The sequence below is a fragment of the Rattus norvegicus genome, chromosome 8 (assembly GCF_021556685.1).
Source record: "Rattus norvegicus strain SHRSP/BbbUtx chromosome 8, alternate assembly SHRSP_T2T, whole genome shotgun sequence".
In the NCBI taxonomy this organism is placed as follows: domain Eukaryota; kingdom Metazoa; phylum Chordata; class Mammalia; order Rodentia; family Muridae; genus Rattus; species Rattus norvegicus.
Window position 1 is genome coordinate 129,082,933 of NC_141541.1, and position 12,360 is coordinate 129,095,292.

Sequence of the window (12,360 nt, forward strand, 5' to 3'; positions counted from 1 at the left end):
TCCATCCGAATTCTTCCCAGCCTATCGGATATGCCCCTACCAAACCAGCCCATTTCTGGTGGGGGGAAAAATCCCTATTTGGCATGCGTCCCCTGGTCTTCGTCAGAGAACAGCCAGCACTTACCAGGTTCAGAGTGCGCTGGGGCGTGGCCATTCAGCAAGCCATTTGCCACATCTGTGCCCTCCAGGGACACGACTGCTGGAGGCTGGGACTTCAGCTCCTCTTGAATCTTTTCTAAGCCACTCTTCATCTGGGAGGAGCTCATGTGGTTAAAATGCCACTTTGTTTTCTGAATGACACTGTCTGCAGAGAGAGAGAGAGAGAGAGAGAGAGAGAGAGAGAGAGAGAGAGAGAGAGAGAGAGAGAGGCCAAGTCGAGCATCCTCAGAATGGGGCGGATGGGAAGCGAGGCGCCCGTTGCTAAGCAACCAGTAAGTCAGATTCCGAACAGAGTCAGTTATCAGAGGTCAGGTGACTGCTGCGTATTAACACTAGTTGGATCCACTTCTTGAAAGAAGAAGAATTAAAGTGTGGCTGCAGAGAAGCCACCAACCCTCGGGAACCTAGAGATAGCAGGAGGCTCTGGGCCTGCCCCCTTCAGGCTGTCTCTAAGCTTGGAAACCAGAATGGCTATTCCTGAGGGTCTCGTATCAAAAGCTTTTTGTTAAAAAAAAAAATCACAAATAAATATGACTCTGTTTACAAGCTGGGAAGGCGTATCTGGAAGGTGTGCCGGTTGTGTTTGCCAACTCGACATGAGCTAGAGTCATCTGGGAAGAAGGAACTTTACAGTCGAGAAGTGTTTTATGAGACTGGCTGGAAGGTGAACCTATGAGGCATTTGCATAAGTTATGATTGATGTGGAGGACAGAGCCCACTGTGCTCAGTGCCACCCCTGATGAGGTGGTCCAGGGCTTCTAAGAGAGCAGACTGAGCAGGTCCTGGAGAGGAAGCCTGTAAGCAGCACCCTCCACGGCCTCTGCCTCAGTGACTGCCTTGAGTTCCTGCCCTGACTTCCCTTCATGGTTGTGTGTGTGTGTGTGTGTGTGTGTGTGTGTGTGTGTGTGTATCTGTGTGTGTCTATGTGTGTATCTGTGTGTGTCTGTGTGTATGTGTCTATGTTTGTATCTGTGTGTGTGTGTCTATGTTTGTGTGTATCTGTGTGTGTCTGTGTGTGTGTGTCTGTATGTGTATCTGTGTGTGTGTGTGTGTGTGTGTGAGTGTGTGTATGCATGCTGTAAGCCAAATAACCCTTTTCTTCACATGTGGCCTTTGGTCATGGTGTTTACTTCAGGGACAGGAAAAAAAAACAGGACAGAGTGTTGGCTTTGATTCTTTTAGTTCTATTACTATTAACCCACTTCAACAAATCATAGCACAGTTTTGTTTGTTTGTTTGTTTGTTTGTTTAAAATTAAGGGCTCACTTTCCTATAGATTTTTAAAAATTTCCTTTTCCCCTCCTGTTGAGATCAACAGTTTTCTTATCTAAGTCCTGAAGATAAAAAAATTAATTAATTAATTAATTAAGGGCTCATATCATCCAGGCTGGCCTCAAACTTGCTATATAGCCAATGATGGCCTTGAACTCTCGATGTGCCAACTGCTAGGACTCCAGTGCACCCCTGTGCCTGGCCTAACCACCTTTGAAGTGGAAGCTCAATCATACAGCTCTCTGACTCTAAGGAGCTACGGTGCTGGGACGGTCTCCTGTCAGATCTCACTGCTTTGCAAGGGAGGACCATACAGAGATAAGAGCAGAAGGAGGCAGCTTCATTCTTCTCCAAATCAACTGGGGCCAAGGGAGCCACAGCTGTGGCCTGCTTACAGACAGACAGCACTGTCCAGACAGGAAGAAGAAGGGCCCAGGGCAGCAGCTTCACGAAAGCCTCCCAGGGCACCCCAGGTCTGCCACAGCGAGGCCCCATACCTGGGCATTTCCTGCTTCTAAAGGTAACAGCCCCGGGCCCTCGGGGCTGAGGGACAGTGAAGGCTCTGGCAGTCACCGCCAGATGGCCTAAGTGCTGGCACCACACCCAAATACTTCCAGATCCCTGCTCTAGTCCATCCCGGATACCAAATGTCCACTGCCACCTCTCTTGTTCCCTACAGCAGTGTCCCCAGCTCTCCCAACACTGTGGCCCTTTAATACAGTTCCTCATAAAATAATTTTTGTTGCTACTTTGTAAGCGTAATAAGGGAAGTTGGAAGCATTCACAACTACTGTTGCGTTGTGACGCAAATATCTAATACATCTGATGATCTTGGGCAACCCCTTTAGCCTTTTGGGTTCTCTTTTTTTTTTCTTTTTTTCGGAGCTGGGGACCGAACCCAGGGCCTTGCGTTTGCTAGGCAAGCGCTCTACCACTGAGCTAAATCCCCAGCCCGGGCAACCCCTTTAGAAGGATAGTTCAACCCCCTCTCCTCCCCCCATAAAGGGTTGCCATACACAGGTTGCCACACGCTGCCCTAGAGCTCAAAATAAACCACTCTTAGCCAAAACTGGACATGCCCCACGACTATCAGGCTGTGTTCTGTAGACTTGGGATCACACAGAACCTTCTGGCTGAGCCTGGAACAAAAACGTCTTCTTCCAAAGCTGTCCTTGTCAATCTGCTTGAGCAAACCACGTTTTTCTCGTTTCCAAACTGTTACAGCCTGATGCTTTGACAAGATGGAGGAAAAACAAAACCCAACCAGACAGACAAATGAACAACCCCTGCAGAAATGTTCCATCACCACCAAAGCTGGAAGCATCCTCTAATTTCCAGGTTCAATCACACTCCCTCAGAGGCCCCGCCTCAGAAAGACAGTGAACAGTTTAGCTCCTGGGAGATCCTGTCTTGGGCAAAGCACCCCGGTCCTGATTCATACAGCACCACTCTGGTCTACACAGGCTGTGGTTTGCTGACCCTCGCTTCAGGGGCCTGCGGTGAAGCCTACATAGGTTTCACCCTTCCTCCACCTCCTCGCAGGCTCTGAAGACACAGAAAGCCACTGTAGTGAGCTTCAGGGCCACTCGGATTGCTATGAAATCAGTGGTGTGTGCTCGAACCTCCCACGGTTTTCCTGGACGGTTAAGCCAAACCTAAACCTCAAATTCTACACGCAGGACACCATATGAGAGAAGAAAGAATGTGGAAGACAGATACAAACCAAACTCAAGGAAAGCGTAGGGCCGGGAGGCCAGGCTGATGCAGGTAGTGTCATAGGAAGCTATGAAGTCCCACCACAGAGCCTCCAAGAAGCAGAAGGCCATGGCCGCTGGGCACTGACGTGAGCAGATGGCCATGCAGGCCACGTCCCCCGATGACAAGAAACTGAAAGAGAAGGAGATGCCTGAGCTGCCAGTACACAGGCCTAACAGCCCCACCTCATCTCCCTTGTTATTGTCTTTTTAGTTTCTTTGCTTTAAAGACAAGATCTCTCTATGTAGGTCAGACTGGTGTCAAATTATGTAGCCCAGGCTGGCCTTTAGCGGATGCCCTCCTGCCTCAGCCTCTTAGGATTACAGGCATCCATATACATGCGGGCAAAGCACTCGTACATGTAAGAGTAAAAACAAAAACAAATCCATATTAGTTGCTTTTCAAGAAAACACTAAGCTGCCAAGATGGCTGAGTAAGTCGTGGTGCTTGTGGCCAGGGCTGATGACCTGGGTTAAATCTCCAGAATCCACATTAAAGAGCTGGGCGTGGTAGCATGCACAGGCCGTCCGAGTGTCCTGGAGCAAGATGGGAGACGGAGACGGAATTGCTTAGAAGGTCATAGGCAAGCTAGCCCACAACAGGCACAGCCGTAGAAACAAGAGATGCCGGACCTCACAAGGTGAAAGGACAGTACCAGGTCCCAAAATCAGACCTCCCCTTGAATGCCATGGCATTTGAATGACCGCAGTTATGTGTAAACGTGTGCATGTGCACCACATATTTATATGTGCATGTATATGCACCACATATTTATATGTACATGTGTGTATGCATGTACACTACACACTTTCTAGTGTGTACAAGCCACTGGGTTCCACCATGAGCACCATAAAAATAAGCAAAACAAGAAAAAGAAAAGCAGCAGAGTAAAACATTCTACCATCCTGTGTGTGTATGTATGTATGTATGTATGTATGTATGTATGTATATATGTATGTATAATTTGATTGTGATAGCATAGAGGTTTTTCAAGAAAAGGACTTTCTGCCCAGACCTGCTTCTCTGAGCTCCATGTAGAAGGTGCTCAGAGGACGTAGAGGAGGAAGAAGAGGAAGAGGCGGCAGTAACTCAGAGGAGACGACTCTGTGGGTGTCGACAGCTCATGTCTCCAGCCACCACCCTGCCTGACCGCCTGACAGCACCCTTCAGCCTTCCACCCAGCATGGCTGACACCTTCCTTTTCTTTTATGATTCTGAGACCAAATGGCTCTAAAATGACCCCTACTTCTCTTGCCACTTATAAGAATTATAACAAGAGGGACTTGGTAAACAAAGACATAAGTAAAATCTCAGGTGTAAAGTTTGCAACAAGCCTCCCTGCTATATAAGCCCGCCTCATCCCCGAGGGCTTCTTGCCTCAAATCTCAACATTAAGAAAGGACCAGCACACCCGGGGACCAGCTGGCTGTCCTCAAGTCCTGGCTCCTCCACTAGCTCGCTGGAGCCTGGGCTAAGTGGCTTGACCTTAATTCCTCTCTGTAAAACGCGTGACCCTGCCTGACCTGCCTGACCCTGCCACGTGTGCCAAAGGCCGCTGGAAGCACAGGAAAGCCGTTAGGGCATGAAGCATCCACAGTCTCCAGCAGCAGCATCGCCCACACCCACCCTGCAGTGGGGCTTCCCCTGTGGTAGTAACACAAAAATCTACCGCTCACTTTAAGTCTCTGAAATGAGAGACCCACCCTCACCCGTTTTCATTCCTCTGTTCCTCACAGGAGGATCGGAAGTTCAAAGCCATCCTCAGTTACAGTGTACGCACACGCACGGCTGAGGGAAATCCTGTGTCTGGGCTCTTCCACTCTCTCCTTTTCCCTCGCTGGCATTTTAATATAGCTTCCTCTCTTCCTCCGTCTAGTGTACCTAGTTGGAAAATTAAGTGACTGAGGGGTACCCACAGGGGCAGGGGCACACGGCACACGTGTGGGTGCTCTCTGACAGTAGAGGAACGACCAGTGCTGCATTGGGGCTCTGAAGATGGATGCCACGCCTTCCCTGGTGTACACAGCCTTCGACTGCTGAGACCAGACCTTCCTTTACCTGAGCTGCCTTTAGCAGTGCCACCTTGACGACATTCGGGCCCTGGAGAAGTGGTTACTTACTAGATACGGAAGTCACAACTCTCTGCCGAGCCTCGGCCTGGATGCTGAGCCAGCCTCTGGGCTAAGGCCTTGAGCTGCCTCCTGCATTCCAGAAACTCCTGGGCGTGGTAAAAGTCAGTGGAGGCCGAGAGGGGCAATCCATCCCTCACCCGTACTATGCTGGCAAAAAGGATCATGGACATGGTCCGAGAGAGAAGTCATGAGGACACCTGAGGAAAGGAAGGATCCTTCGTCAGTGAGGCCAGGAAATGCAAACTCTTTCTCCTATGTCACTCCCAATGCTTTCCCTCCCTCATTTGTAACCTTTCTTCTCCTCTTTACTGAAGACCTCCCATCTCAGAACTAAGCACACTGGGGTGAGGGGCAAAGGAATGGAGAAAGGTGGGGCCAGCAGGTCTCAGGAGCAGCAGCAGCAGCAGCAGCACGTTATGGTGTTGAAGGCCCTAAAGGGACGGGAAGTGCCCGACACAGTACCAGAAGAAGGTGCTAAGCAGTTCAGCGGCCACACTAAAAAACGGAGGGGTGTGCCGGAGTCTGGTAGGGGCGGTGGCAGGGAGAGGCAGAAGGCAGCTGCAGAGCTGAGAGAGCACATCCTCCAGAATTTCTGTTGTCTGATACAGAGCCACTCAGTCTTCAAGAGGATGACTGAGCCCTTACAGATGGCTGAAGGGAGTCAGTTAGCAAATCACATCATAGTATGATATTAAACATTCGGTCACGCCGTGTGAACACATTAAGAAACAAAAGGAAATAGATCTGGGCCGTGTACCTGTCAGGACGGAAGGAAACCCATGTTAGCACGGCCACAAAGCCGGCAGGGGTTGGGCTACCCACTGACTCCACTGCACATCTGGATGGGACAGGGCCTACGCATCTGTCTATGAGTCGGCCCAGCAAGAGATCAGTGGCCAAGATAGCTCTGGCTGGTCTTTCCATGCTACACACCCCTCTTTGTGCTCACGGCCCTCTGTTTAGTGGAATTCATGGACACACTGGTGGCTTGGGCTCAGGAAGACATTCTTACTCCAACAACACTCCTGGTTTCTAATCACCCATGCCCTTCTCAGGGGCAGGTAAACACACACCTACACACACACACACACATACACACCTACACACACCTATGCCCAAATACACACCTACACACACCACACAAAAACATCTACACACACTACACACACACCAATACACAAACACCTATATTCACACACCTACACACACCTATCTACACAGACACCTACGCGCACACACACACCTACACACACCCTACACACACATGGCAATGGAAATCTCAACCCCTTCACCCCCAAACCTTCCAGGCTGCCAGACTGGATTGACTCCTGCCCTCTGTCAGACAGCCTCTTCTTCTCATGCCCCTGGTCTAGCACTTCCACAGAGTCAGCTGTTAAGACCAAAAGCCACGCTTCAAATTCCCTGCAGTTCCTGCAGGGCCAGGCCAGCCACCAGAGGGCACTGTAGGCTTCACAGCCTTGCCTGGCCAGTGCTGACGCTGACTCCAGGGGAGAAGAGCACTGAGCACGGAGATCAACTGAACTGGTTTTTAAAAACATTTTTGAAATATTTTTAAACTGAGACAGAGGAAGAACACAAGATCAGTTTGAGAACAGAACAACCCTGGGGTTCAAAACATTAATTCCTAACGAGGACTTGCGTGTATGCCCTCACACGGCACAAGGAAAGAAAAATAAAAAATCAACGAATCAAGGCTACAGCAGAAGGTACCACCACGTACAATACCCACCATATGTCAGATGCCCACTAAGACTGCAAGGAGGAATTGGGCTTCCAAGTGACGGGAACCCTAAGAACCAGTTTGGCCACTATTGGAAGGACCCACAAGACCTCGACTTCACCCACAAGGCTTTTACTGACCAAACCTGCTTTTCCTCAATACGGTAATTAAAAGTTCTAGCCGCTTCCAGCTCTGACCTTTGCACAATGGCTGCCAAGACTGAAACCTTTAAATCCTTCCAGCTATCTCTGATGACTGAATAGAGGTGCCATTATGGTCAACTGTGTCTGAGGGACGAGACGCAGCTGCCTGAGACACTGAGGCACTTACACCCAGCTGAGCAAGAATTTTAAAAATGGAGACAGAGTGTTTTTAACACCGTCTTCCTTTAGATCATGCATGTTGGGGTGGGATGTTTAGCTCAGTGGTAGAACATCCACGTAGTATGCACAAAGCCCCCAGGGCCAGCATCCAGCACAGCAAGCAAACAACTACAGTTCCAAAGGACGGAAAGGGAGTTTATAAGAAAGGGAGGCTAATCTTTGTGAGAATTGATGTCTGTAAGCTTGGGGCCACGAGCTGTCATACCGCAAACTATACTCTAATAAGAGGGCGTGCCTACAGCCCTGTTGCCCCTGGTCTTCGGAGGCTGAGAGAGGAGGGTCCTGAGTTCAAAGCCAGCTGGGGCTACAGAGACCCTACCTCCAAAAATCAGAATAGAAAAGGGGAGAGCAGGGGAGATGTGGCCGATTTGTTCCAAGGTGCAGAGTAGGCTTTTCCAGGCCCTTCTAAGTGCCAATAAAACCCTGTAAGTCAGCTACAGAACAAACACAAAGAGGTTCTAAAAGGAAGCAGGAAGGCAAATGGTGGATCACGGGGCCCTTCCATGACACACATCTCAGACCTAGTGTTGGAAGAACTGGCACCTCAAAGCAGCCAATAGGGAGAGAGCACAGCTCTCATCACTACAACAAAGCCTGCTCACTCTAGTGAGAATCAGGAGTGGAGCAGCCTTGAAAACCAGAAAAGCTTCACATTAAAAACCAGTCTGGAGGCTGGAGAGATGGCTCAGCAGTTAAGCACACCAGCTTCCTCTTGGGGAAGACCGAGGTTTAATTCCCAGCACCCACGTGGTGGCTCACAACCATCTGTAACTCCAGTCCTGTGTAGTCTAAGCCTCTTCTGGTTTTTCCAGGTTCTGCCCTCGTTTGCACATACTTACATAGAGACACACACATGCACACATGGGTATGCTTACATGTGCACTTACACAGAGACACACATGCACACATGGGTGTGCTTACATGTGCACTTACACAGAGACACACACATGCACACATGGGTATGTTTACATGTGCACTTACACAGAGACACACACATGCACACATGGGTGTACTTACATGTGCACTTACACAGAGACACACACATGCACACATGGGTGTGCTTACATGTGCACTTACACAGAGACACACACATGCACACATGGGTGTGCTTACATGTGCACTTACATAGAGACACACACATGCACACATGGGTAAAAATAAGTCTAAAATAAAAAGAATGCAGAGGGCCGCATGGTGGTGGTGCACTTGGGAGGCAAAGGCGTGTGGATCTCTATAAGTTAGAGGCCAGCCTGGTCTACAAAGTAAGTTCCAGGACAACCAGGGCTACTCAGAGAAACCCTGTCTCAAAAAGAAAAAAGTGTGTGTGTGTGTGTGTGTGTGTGTGTGTGTGTGTGTGTGTGTGTATTATAATCAGAGCATTCTGCTGACTGAGAAAAGCTGGTATCTAAAGGTCACATACCGGGTGTGAGTTTAGTGGAAACGTTGAATAACATAGGCCTTAGATTTGAGTTTCAGACCTGCCACCACCACCACCACCACCACCACCACCATCATCATCATCAGGAAAATGAAAATGGGGCTGCATACTGTATGAATTCCTCTACATAATGTTCTCAAGACCAGCCTAAGCTATGCAGCAAGACCTTGTCACAAAAATAAAGATCTGGGAATGTAGATCAGAATCAGATGCACAAGGCCTTGGATTCAATCCTTAGTACCAATTAATTAATTAATTAATTAATTTAGAAAAGCAGGCCTTGAAGGGCCCACCGTATCTCTCTCTGTATTATCTTTGCAACCCCTTGTGACTGTACCTCAGAAACTGAAAATAAAAAAAAAAAAAGAAAGAAATTAACATCAGGTCTCCATGGTGGGGCTTCCCTCCACAGAGTCATATTTACATGTAATCACCAACTTGACGGCTCACAACTGTAGTCCTGATGGCCGTGAAAGACCAGAGAGACCTTTATCCCCAGCCGCTTCTCGCCTGGAGGGCATTTTTAAATTGGAAGATACTATTATAACATCCAAGGTTCATGACATAAAGCTACCTCAGAGACAGCTAGCATTCCATTTAAAACAGGAGTGGGACAAACCTGAGCTAGATGATGCCTGCCATCCTAGTGCCGAGGCAGAGGCGGGGCTACAAGTTCAAGGCTGGTCTGGAACAAAGCCCTGACACATCACACGGGGGAATAAAGGTGCATGCTGTCCCTCCGCCTGGCCACCTGGAGCACGCACAACTAAAATGAAATTATTTTAGCTGAGTAGTGGTGATGGATGGACCAGAACAGGGTTCAGGACACCGAGGGTTACAGGGAGAAACACTGTCTTGAAACAAAAGGAAACAAAACAGAAACAAAAAAACACCTGCCAAGCAGACAAAAGAGGGACTGGCAGTGATCTTATTTCTGTTCACTGAAACAGAATGTCTGTCTGCGGTGTCTCTGCCATACCTCTGAACCATACTTTAAAGAGTCTACACAATGATTAGAGAGAGAGAGCAAGAAGGTTTCTGTGCCAGAGTTCTGTGTCAGCAGAAGTGTAGAAGGTGACCAAACATCCATGCTCACGTTTTATGTGACACAACTGTTTCTTTTGTTCGTTGCTTTGGGTTTTCTTGTTTGTTTGTTTGGTTGGTTGGTTTTTGTTTTGTTTTGTTGTTTGTTCGTTTTGAAATAGGGTTTTTATGTGGAGTCCTGTCTGCCCTGGAACTCACTCTGTAGACCAGGCTGGCCTTGAACTTGTAGAGATCTGCCTGCCTCTGACTCACAAGTGCTGGGACTAATCGTGTACCCCACCACTGCCTAGCTTATTTCTATAGTACTTCCCACGCTTTCGAAATTCCCTTTACCAGGTTTGCAACTGTCCTGCTGTCATACATCATAGATGCCCATGCTCTGTCACACATACACCACAGACTGTCATGCTCAGTCACACATACATCAGTCTGTCCTGCCCTGTCATACATCACAGACTGTCCTACTGTGTATACATCACAGACTGTCCTACCGTGTATACATCACAGACTGTCCTACCGTGTATACATCACAGACTGTCCTACCGTGTATACATCACAGACTGTCCTACCCTGTCATACATCACAGACTGTCCTACCCTGTCATACATCACAGACTGTCCCTGCTGAACCCACACATTTTGTTCTTACTCCGAAGCTACTCCTTATTCTCATTTTTCTCTCATTTACTCTTTAGCTTCCTATCAAATTCCCCCAACACAAGGACAGAGGCAAGGGACAAAACACAAATTTAAACTAGCAAAAAGAGCTTAATTTAGTACAGTCAGGTACAAGCACCCATCATAGGCACAGTACTGAGGAGAGCATGCTAAGGGGACAGTAAGCCTGTGATGGATTCACTCTCTGATACAAGGTTTGAGACCCGATTCCCAACTTGGGATCCTCTGGGCTCCAAGTTGCTGGTGCAGGGGATACAGAGGGAGACAGAGGTCAACTATGGCATCTCTAAGAGCTGAAAACAGAAGGAAGCTGAACTGGATAGGAAGAATATCACGGCTGTCCCTCTGCACCTGATCTTAGTCAAGAGGTTGAGAAGCAGCTCAACCCACCTTCTATATTTGTGGGCACTGCACCTGCAGATGCAACCAACCTCAGGTGGAAAAATTTTGTTTTTAAAAAACTGTGTTCGTACTGACTACGTATGGACTTGTCATGATTTCCTAAACAATGTAATATGTAGCAGCCGTAATGTGCAGCAACCGTATACACCCAGCACACTGTGAAGATGTTAAAATTAATGCAGATATTATCTGAGGCACACAGGGGAATGTGCACAGACTTCCATCAACACAAAGCCACTGTATGCAACGGATTGAGCCCAGTCTCCCAAGGATGCAGAGGGACTAGGACCTTCGTGTGGATAAAGGTCCTAAATGCCAGAGCTTCCTTGAACCCACAGGTGAAGGAAACTCTAAGGATCAGGAGGCAGATGTAGGCTTCAGTCTCCGACTTCCATATTCTTTCTTTGGCATGTGGACCTCCAAACCAAACCTTGGAGTACACAGCTACCATCTGTCTAAAGACGCCCTTCTCCACCGCAGTTTGCCAACAGCTAACCAGAGGCCGTTGTCAAACCTGTAATCCCAGAACCTGACAGCTTGGACTACAGTGAGACTCTGTTTAAAAACAAACAAACAAGCACTCTCTCATCAGAGACTTGCTGTTAGAGAAAGGGAACCAAGGCTACATCTGTTACAAGTGCCCCTTAAAAAGCAAGAGTGTGTGGTAGCTTATGCTCATAATACCAGCACTTGGGCGGGGGTTAGGGGGTGATGGTGGGGGTGGTGGAGGCAGGAAGGTCAGGAGTTCAAAGTCTGCTCCAGCTAAGTGGCATATAAAGGCTAGTTTAGACTACAGGACACCCTGTCTAAAAAAGAACCGAGGTGGGTGGGTTAACTGCTGGAGTTATAGCTCAGTGGCACACACCTTTAATTCCAATACACAGAAGCAGGCAGATCTCCAGACCAGCCTGGGCTACACAGTAAGTTTCACACCAGCCATAGCTACATAGTGAGACCCTGTCTCTAAAATAAAATACACCTCTCCTTAGCTAGTGTATTATGTTCTAAAGTCAGCTATCTTGTCTGGCCATGCCCTGCCTCTGTCTCTGTCACCTGACTGTTGGGATTAAAGACGTGCACCATCGCCCCAGGCTTGATCTGAAATTCTTCATGAGACCTCAAGATGCCCTCTCTGTTGTCCATAAAGCACCTAAGTAGAATCTCTAGGGCTCTGTCTACAACTGTCCTCCTGAGAAAGCTGAGGTGGGACTGAACCCTGTATATCAGTGTCAGGCCATTCAAGCTGTCCCCGTTCTCATTTCCCTGACAGATTCTTTACCTGAATAAACTCTCTGTGTAGACTTTTACAGATACTTTGCCCTACTACCGGCTCTGCGCTGAGGGTTGCTTTAGTTTC

General features: G+C 48.4%; 1 protein-coding gene across 19 annotated transcripts in view; it reads right to left on the minus strand.

Moving 5' to 3' along the window:
• The window catches only part of Sec22c (SEC22 homolog C, vesicle trafficking protein), a 28,678-nt gene that overhangs the window by 11,701 nt on the left and 4,617 nt on the right, over positions 1-12,360 (minus strand). For 11 of the 19 annotated variants that reach the window (XR_015626971.1, XR_015626970.1, XM_087563749.1 and 8 more), the window contains 3 exon segments: positions 5,307-5,515; positions 3,155-3,318; positions 125-304 (listed from right to left, as the gene is read on the minus strand). Coding sequence is in view for 17 of the 19 variants with exons in the window: in XM_087563749.1 (XP_087419875.1) it covers positions 125-304; positions 3,155-3,318; positions 5,307-5,488 (526 nt within the window). In the remaining 2 variants the exon portion in view is untranslated. 19 annotated transcript variants of the gene reach the window in all.